The 9,235-nt window shown below is 42.7% G+C and overlaps 1 protein-coding gene across 2 annotated transcripts in view; it reads right to left on the bottom strand.

Annotated features, from left to right (window-relative positions):
* homer1b (homer scaffold protein 1b) overlaps positions 1–9,235 on the bottom strand; it is a 78,658-nt gene that overhangs the window by 22,911 nt on the left and 46,512 nt on the right. For both annotated transcript variants that reach the window (XM_088336001.1, XM_088336000.1), the window contains one exon: positions 2,123–2,271. In XM_088336001.1, coding sequence (XP_088192127.1) covers positions 2,123–2,271 — 149 coding nt within the window. The remainder of the gene's footprint in view (positions 1–2,122; positions 2,272–9,235) is intronic.

The raw sequence follows: 9,235 nt of genomic DNA, 5'->3' as shown, positions 1-9,235 counted from the left end.
GAAAGTTACGACTTCCCTACTCTCAGAGAAATAGAGGCAGCAATTATCTTGCTGGAGAAGGAAAAGTCTCCCGGATTCGACAACATCACATCGCAGCTCATACGAAATGATGGTGAGCAAACTATAGACATCTTGACAAAGATTTGCAGAAAGATCTGGCAAACAGGACGGTGGCCATCTGGATGGACAAAATCACTAGTAATTATGCTACCAAAGAAAGCAAACCTCCAACTATGCTCCAATTAGAGAACCATCTCATCATCCATGCAAGTAAAGTTATGCTAAAGGGCCTACTCAACTGACTGAAATCACAGGCTGACAACATCCTAGCCCAAGAACATGTTACAGGGAGGGAATGAGCACCACAACAGATTTTTAATCTGCACATCCTATGTGAGAAGTTTTAAGAACACCAGAGAAACCTCTATGATGTCTTCTTTTATTTAAAGATGGCGCTTGAGTATGGAAAGCCGCCTTGAGAAGCACAATGCGGAAGTACAATGTGGGCCAGAAACTAGTTCAGACCATTGAACAGCTGTAGGGCAATGCCAACAGTGCTTTACTGATTAATGGTGCCATTGGAGTGTGTTTTCAAACCACAGTCGGTGTAAGACAAGGCTGGATTTTATCTCCAACTTTATCAACATCTTCCTGGAGAGGATCATGGACCAACATAAATGCACAGTCAGCATTGAGGGACACGACGTCACTAACCTCCCTATTGCTGATGATATCTACGGACTCACAGGAAAAGAGCTGGTACTCAGAGATCTGATCATTTGCCTGGACAACTCATTAAGCCAGTACAGATGGAAATCAGCAAAAGTAATGACCCCAAGATATCACCACAAACATCACCATCAACCACCAAGAGCTTGAACCTGTCAACAAATCTAAATATATCAGAGTTGTCATATCAGAAGAGGACTCAGAACCAGAAATCATGGCTAGGATAGCTCAAACCACAGCCGCACTTGCCAGATCCATCTAAAGGGAAAAGAACATTGCAGTGAAATCAAAGATCAGACTTATGCAAGCGCTGATTACTTCCGTCTTCCTCTACGGTTGGGAGTCATGGACTCTCACAGAAAAGGTGGAAAGGAAAATCCAGGCCATGGAGATGTGATGCAATAGGACATTTTCGGGCATCAGCTACATAGCCCAGGTAACAAATGAAACAGTGCGCAAAACCATCAGAGGGCACATTGGACCCTACTAAGAACTGTTGTAAACTTCAGTGGTATGGTCACATCACAAGATCATCAGGACTGGGCAACATGATTCTCCAGGGCACAGACGAAAGAGGCAGGAGGAGAGGAAGACAGAAAAAGAACTGGGCTGACAACAATAAGGAATAAACCTGGGTCAACTTCATCATTACTGAAACTCAGGCCAGGCGCAGTCAGCAGTAGAGAAGACTGTCCGGAGTTGCATCTCCATGTGTACCCCGGTGGTTAAGGGATCCGTGAACATTTATTCAATGGCATATATTTTTAGGTTTTATTTATTCAAACATTTATTGCTACCAATAACAGGATATTTCCTCTATACACCTCAGATATTTCCTACGTATTATCAACAGTACATATGGATCAGATTAATACTACCACGAGGAACATAATCCTCTGCTTAGAAGAACAACACAACAGTAGCATGCATTCTGTAATACACACGTTATTTGCTTGCAGTTGCATGTAAAATTAATGCAGTGAGTTCGGCTAACACATGCAGAAATACTTTACTATACATACAAGTTTGAGAAAAAGATTCAAGGGAATCACTCGAGAGTGCAGTCAATGCATAAAATTATTCTTGCAAGGTGTTACTAATTGTTTGATTTTTTATTCGGGGGGGATTTATTGTGCACTGCAGTAATCAGCCTTGTAATGACAGCCCTAGAAAGAGCAGACCCGACAAGTCTTAAACTGCTCCCTAGAGGAGAAAGACATGAGAAAGCAAGTGATGAACAGGGGCAGAATGCAGACTCAATGCTGACACGGCAACAACAGCAGGTTAAAAAAAAAAAAGAGGGAATGCATATTGTATGCTTCAACGCGACAAGACAGGAAGTGAAGTGCCAGTGTCTGGTGCAACGTGATGAGCGCCGGAATAGGCGACATACCTATGAGCGAAGGCCAGCGCGTTTTGCGAGGGTTCTGGCCTGGAGTCCGAGTTGGGGGTCGTATCGCAGATTTCGTCGGTGCCGTTGATGTTCTCCATGGGTGGAGTCACAGGGGTCAAAGGCGATGACAGCTCCCCAGCTGGAGACTCCTTCAGGAGAAATAGAAGATTAACGTTTGAGTCTGATCCGTGAACAATGAACACAAACCATTCAGGGCAGATCTCCATTTGTAACCTAGGATATTTATTTAAAATAAAGGGCTCAGAGGAGGGCGTGGAGAACAGATTTGGAATTTGGCACTTTTTTTTTCTGCACAGTCATCTCCTGTTCTTGCGAGTTTAAAATTCGATGACGTCTTCTCTCCTTATATTAGGTGTTTACTAAACTATTAACTTATCAAAGGTGCATAGGTTTATTCTACGATGTAAGACAATAATATTTTGAAAGCTTTTTTTTCTATGCCTTAGTTTTTAAAATTTTAAAGAAAAATTCTGTTGTTTAAACTAAACATGTTAAATGTTGCCAATTAAATGAAGAGTAAACTGTACAGTAGACTCATATTTAGACATCACCAGACATCAACGTAATCGCCTGTTACTGCACAGTCAGTAGTTAGCTTTGCGATCTAGTCTGCTAGCATTAGCGTCGTGCATCACAGATACTAGCATTACCGATGTGAAATCAAGCTCAACTGTTTATCTCGAACTAAAACCCAGTTGGTTGCTCGTTATCGAGTAAAATGTGTTTTATTTTTTGTCGTCTGTATTTATATCGTAATTCTAAAGTAAATCCAAATCGCAAAATAGCGATAAATGAAGCTAAGTAAATACCAGGAACAATCTTAGCGGCAGCTTATTTTTGTACGCCAGCTGCATTTCAAAAGTGACCATGTAAATTAAAGGTACACTGTAATATTTGACCACTAGATTTTACAGTATTGTGTAATGACACCAAAAACAAATGCTACAAAGTACAAGGAAGAACACAAACTACAAAGACTGAAAGAGACCACTATTTGCACTATTTTAAAGCTGCATTTGGTAAATGTTTGTGCACCTCATGTCAGAACCAGAACAGAAACAGGACCCAATCGCGTGACGTTCTCACACAAGTCTTTTATTTTACGGGAAATGGGGAGTCATGCACGATAGGAAGCGGAGGCGTGTTCAGGAGAGTGATCAGACATGTAGTCTCTTGATAATCGCTTGCCGCACACTGCTGAACGTTTTGTAATCGCTCACTGTGATTGCCTTACTGATCCAAAATGGCCGACGACAGTACAATGGATTTCGTTCTACAGCTTGCTTTGAGCGAGTTGGCTGATATGAGCGACAGTTCGCATATTGACACAGTTAAGGTTATCCTAAACGCAGTGGAAGGGTCATACCTGTCTTGCATTGTTCACAAACATTACCAGGCAATGTAAGACGATATATTACATCGCCAACAGCACTCGTCAGGGTGAGATCCTCCATCTTCTGCACTGTCGACGCCATGTTGGAAATCAAAGTAAGCGGTCTTTCTCCCGTGATTACTCGGGCACGCGAGCGCTCAATAATCACTGGCCGTTCAGAAGCTAGCGATAGCTCGCGATAGCAATCACTCACTCTCCTGAACACGCCTCTGGTCTGGCGTGGAAGGACAGGAAGCCAGAGACCGACAAGATCGATTCCAATTGGCTGAGTTGATATCGGACAGATGGGGTCGATACTGGACAGGAAGGGACAGACAGGATTGACAACAAACAGAAGAAACTAGCCGGGAACGAAAACTGAGAGAAAAGAATATAATAAAAGTACCAAAATAGACAGAAACAAAACTGGAACCTGAAATTAAACAGGACAGAAATAAAGGGGAACTATACCGGACTGAGGATATCAAAAGGAAAACAGGACCGAGTCAGAACCCACGTCTTGTGGGGCAGAAGTTCGTTTGACGGGCTGACAAAAAAGCAAGAGAGCGCTGAGCTTAATATAGAAAGAAAGCCAATCTCTCAACGAGCCGCAGCTAGCACTACACGGGCGGGTCCAATTGGGCACCATGGCAACTGTGACACCTAACTGGTAGCTCGGTAAAGTTGCCGATCCTCTTGAATGAAGCGCTGCCGACTTTTGTGAAAATGCTTCGATTTTGCATCAGTAAGTAGAAGCAACTTGCCCTCGACAGCCATCTAGGGCCACTGCCGGTTGCCATGGAAACATCCTCACCATTGGATTCTCAGTAGAGTGTAGGGCGAGAGAACTCAGATTTAAACAAGAAACAAAAAGCAAAAGTGTTTAGGGACTCAAATAATGTAGTGGGAGAGTTATCATAGAAACATTAGCCGGGCTTGTTATTAAGACACCTAGGAAGTGTTTAAAATTATAAAAAGGAAGGGATTACTTATTTAACTTTGACTTTCGGGAATGATAGTTCCGCTCGATGCTTACTATTTTTTTCATGGACTGCAGCCTGTTTTTCTCCACGATATTTCTCCATTTGAGGATTTAAGATCATCAGCCAAAGTCCTTTTTGAATCGCCAAACAACACTATTAAATGGGCCCCCACTAGTATAAACACAGCATTTTTCAAATGATAATCAAAAAGCAATATCTTCTTGGTTTTATCCATCATTTTGGGCAGCCATTTTGAGTCTTTTTAGTTTGCATTCTTTCTTGTGTTTGGTAGGATTTGTTTTCGGTTGAACTACACAGTGACATCTAGTGGTCATATACTTTGTGACCCTATGAGATATAAACACTCAACAAAATAATACATCATTGAGCGGAATCCCATACATTGGTTTGGTAAAAAAAAAAAGGCTGGCGAGTTTGAATGAGTTGTGGAATACTCTTTTAAGTCAAGTCACATTTATTTGTATAGCCCTTAATCACATCAATGAGGGCAGGGAAAAACTCAAAACCTCATTATGAGGAAAATAAGAAACCTTGAGAGGGGGCCTCACAAGTGGTAATCCCCCTTCCAGGATGACCAGGGAGCAGTAACATAAGTGCAGTGACCTTTTAGGGCCAAATTGAGAAGTTTCCCCTTGAAAGCTGCACTGTATGCACCGTACCAAAGTCGGTCTACAAATATTGCAGATGACGAAACAATAAGCACTTTTCCCAACTCCTGATCTTTACTTAGACACGTTTTCTCTCGATATCGTCATGATTACTGATGTGAATCACCTGTGCCCGCTCATTTGGCGGCAACCGCTGCGGGTTGTGATTGGCTCTCTGTCCCTATTTAAACCCAGTCCTGTCAATCCCCTGTTGTCAGTCCGTCTGCGAACCTCTGTTTCTACAAGGCAAGCCTTTTTTTTCCACCCTGACTCCCGCCTGTCCCGTTTTTGCTCCCGTTTGTCTCTGGCTACGACCTGTTTTGATCCCGACCACGTCTACTCTCCCGTCCTGGGTTACGACTTGTTTCCAACCCCGACCACGCTTTTGCCCTCCCTGTCCCGGCTACCGACCTGTTTTTCCGTCTCTGACACCGCCATCGCTCGCTACGGAAGATCCAGTTCCGTATTCGGATCACAATCCGAGTGCAAGAATGACTTGCTTCCCGCGTCCAGCAAGCAACGGATCGCAGGCGCTGCCCTTCCTCTTTCTTTCAATAAAATTGTGAAAAAACGTTACGCAATTGGGTCTACCCTGTGTGCTGGTTGTGACAGATATAAGCAATTCAAAAGTCTTGAATAAGGACTTGGGCCATTACGTTATTAGTGTGACGATATCATTCGATTTGAAGTTTTGATCTTTAATCTATTAATTCCTTGTCAAACCCAAATATTTCACCTGTAAAAAATGGGCATCAGCATTACTTGAGAAGGAAGAGCATGCACATTTCATCAAAACTCAACAACAACAAAATCTAGAACAACAAACTCTATCTCATAAGAGATGTGGCGAGGTACCTCATAAATGAATCATCTTTCCATATACATAAATTGTTCACCGGGGAAATGACGGAGGTGTGCGTTGTAGGCGCTTGCTCGGATGCCTCCAACACTGATGAACTCTTTACGAGCACATTGCTGATAGCTCATTAAATAGCTCGTTCCAACGCTAGGAAAATAGAACGAGTGCATCCTATCTTTATGTCCCATACAAACCGAGACAAATCATTTAAATGTTACAAATACATGAAACAAAGCTATTAAGGCTTACGAGTGAGTGCACAGTGCAGAGCACACAATGGCGGGGCTTGTCCATCGCTAACCAACGAAAAGGAAGTTGGAGATAAGAGACAGATTATGTCTCATGTTACTCCTAACGCTTCTCGGTCAAAGTGGTCAAGAGCTGTTGGGATTTGGCTTAATGGGTGAGGGATGTCAGACTCGGCTTTATTTTTTGCATATTCTATTTGAAAGTAGTAATTTTAAGCACTAAGGCTCTAGAAAAATACAAACCTATTTGGGAAAAGTTTCTCTGGATCAGGGGTCTTCAACCTTTTTTAAGCATCGAGCTACTTTTTGTCACTAATTAGTGCAAAGGGCAACCAGTTTGATATGAATTTCTAAATTAGCAACTAGCTAGATGGCTTGCTAAATGGCTAAAAGGGTAGCTCAATAGTTGGCCAGAAAGGTAAACAAGTAAAAAACTAAAAGGGAGGTAAATAGCTAGCTAAAAGAGTAAAAAGCTAACTAAATAGCCAGATAGAAAGCTAAAAAAAATAAAAATAAAGCTAGCTAGCTAGCCAGCTACAAAGGGTAATTAGCGAAAAAGATAAAATGTTAGCGAGATAGCCAGATAGCTAGCTACAAAGCTGAAAAGGTAGCCAGATAGCTATCTTAAAAAACTGCATATTTTTTGACTATTTGCTTTATTAAACCCCTATATTGGAATTTAGTTTGTTGTATTTCAGGTAAAAAAAAATCATAAAAAAGATGAATAAATGAATGTGTTTAACACATGAACAGATTCACATAATATTCTCTTAAATAGTTTCCTAAAAATAAATATTAATACTCAAACACATTTTTTGTCAATGAAGCCCATGAACTAAAATAACAATGCCATGTTATAACTATGTTATTTCTGGGTTACTTATTAAAAATAAGGTTGTACTTAGTCAAGTCAAGTCAGGTCATGTGTATTTGTATAGCTCTTAATCACAAAAAGTCTCAAAGGGCTGCACAGAACACCATAACAACATCCTAATTACAGCATGCTAATTATGGTTAGCCTAATTAGTGTTTCCTCAAATGTTCTCTGGTTGATAAACGATAGTCAGCAAATACAGCTGTGGAAAGTAAAGGAGCGATACAGCGGAGTTAAGCTTGTCACTCGCGAACTTATACCAGCTCCTTGGTGAAATGTAATATCTATTCCATACATTTTTACAGCAATGGAAAACGTTAAAAGTGTTTGTGTAATGTTTGTCCTCCCACAGGAAATCATATTAAAACAAAAACGTATTTTCCTCCCCAATATTTTTCAGTGTGTAAACATTTTTGGGAAAATGCCAGCGAGCTGCTCTGCAGCGCTAAAGAGCTGCATGCAGCTCCTGAGCCACGTTTTGCCAACCCCTGACCTAGAGTGTTTATCCATGAGGTTGGCATTTAAGGAGGATTTAATGAGCACAACTTCTGCCAGTCATTTAAGGATCGCAGCAAATGCTTTCATGCACTAATGCAGAGGTCTCCAACATGGTGACTGTGGGCACCAGGTAGCCCCTTAAGAAGTAGGCTGCGAACATGTAAGAGACGCGCGGCTTCCTCCTTCCACTTCCCCCACGTCAGACATCATTTTTGCCTCTTGCCAATAGCTTACAAGCTTTACAAACTTTCTTCCCGCTGCCAAATCTTTCACCATTTGCAGCTTGTAATCTGCATAATTTGATTTTCTTTTCTGTGCCATTTTGTTCAGTTTCACTTTCGTTCACTGCATGTCGCCGGGACGCACGCTTTGGCGCCCAACCGGTTATTCTGACGCTGCACTTGCAGTGCACACTTGATTTGAAGGACTAGGCCCAAAGTAAACCCTGAACCCAAAACGCACAGTTCTGCGCTGAAGTACGCACAGCCGGAGTAAAGTTTCGTCTTTACTTTGGCGGCAAATTAAAGATTTTGGTTTATTTTGGGATCGTTTAGCAATTCAAGTTGATCCGTAGGGTTTGGGCAGGTTCGGATTTAAAAATCCCGCGACTCGGGTTGGGTCGGGCTGAATATTTTAAGCCTGATCTTACCCATTACTTGCACTAATACTTCCATTCATCCATTATCTGCACCGCTTATCCTCAGTAGGGTCACAGGGGTGCTGGAGCCCATCCCAGCCATCTTCGGGCAGTGGGCAGGGGACACCCCGAACTGGCCAACTCACTTGTTCATTCACAGCTAGGGGGAATTTGGACCTGTCAATTAACCTGAAATGCATGTTTTTGGAAAGTGGGAAGAAACCGGAGTGCTCGGAAGAAACCCACGCAGGCACGGGGAGAACATGCAAACTCCACATGGGGAGGTTGCGGTAGCTAGACTTGAACCCAGAACCTCTGCACCGTGGGGATGTGCCGCCCGCATTAATACTTTAGGTGCAAAAATATCCAACTACAGCACATATCCTAGCAGCACTGCGGCGCAGTGGTTAGCGCGTGTGCGGCACAGTTCTATGGTCTTGGGAACCTCCTGTGTGGGTTCAAATCCAGCTACCGGACTTCCTGTGCGGAGTTTGTATGTACTCCCCGTGCTTGCGTGGGTTTCCTCCGGGCACTCCGATTTCCTCCCACATTCCAAAGACATGCATTTCAGGTGGATTGGCCGGTCCAAAATTGTCCCTAGATGTGAATGAGCGAGCGAGTTGTCTGTCCCTGTGAGCTCTGCGATTGGCAGTTCAGGGTGTCCCCTGCCCACTGCCCGATGATTGCTGGGATGGGCTCCAGCACCCCCGCAACCCTACTGATGATAAGCGGTGCAGCAAATGAGATGAGATTAGCACATATCCTTTAAAACATTTTCCTCCAACTTGTTTTATGTAATATCTTATAGAAGACTCCCACATGTGGGTTACTAGCCATCCAGAACAGCTTTGTTTATTTCAGTTCATGAATACAAAGTTGCCCATTAAACTGTGTTAAGAGCTAAAGGCTCCCAGGGGACAACAGCTTTAGGGAACCATACTCAGTTACTGTAC

Source organism: Urocampus carinirostris, chromosome 5, assembly GCF_059441175.1.
Source record: "Urocampus carinirostris isolate Australia breed hairy pipefish chromosome 5, RoL_Ucar_1.0, whole genome shotgun sequence".
NCBI lineage: Eukaryota > Metazoa > Chordata > Actinopteri > Syngnathiformes > Syngnathidae > Urocampus > Urocampus carinirostris.
This window is presented reverse-complemented; position numbering and strand designations above follow the sequence as displayed.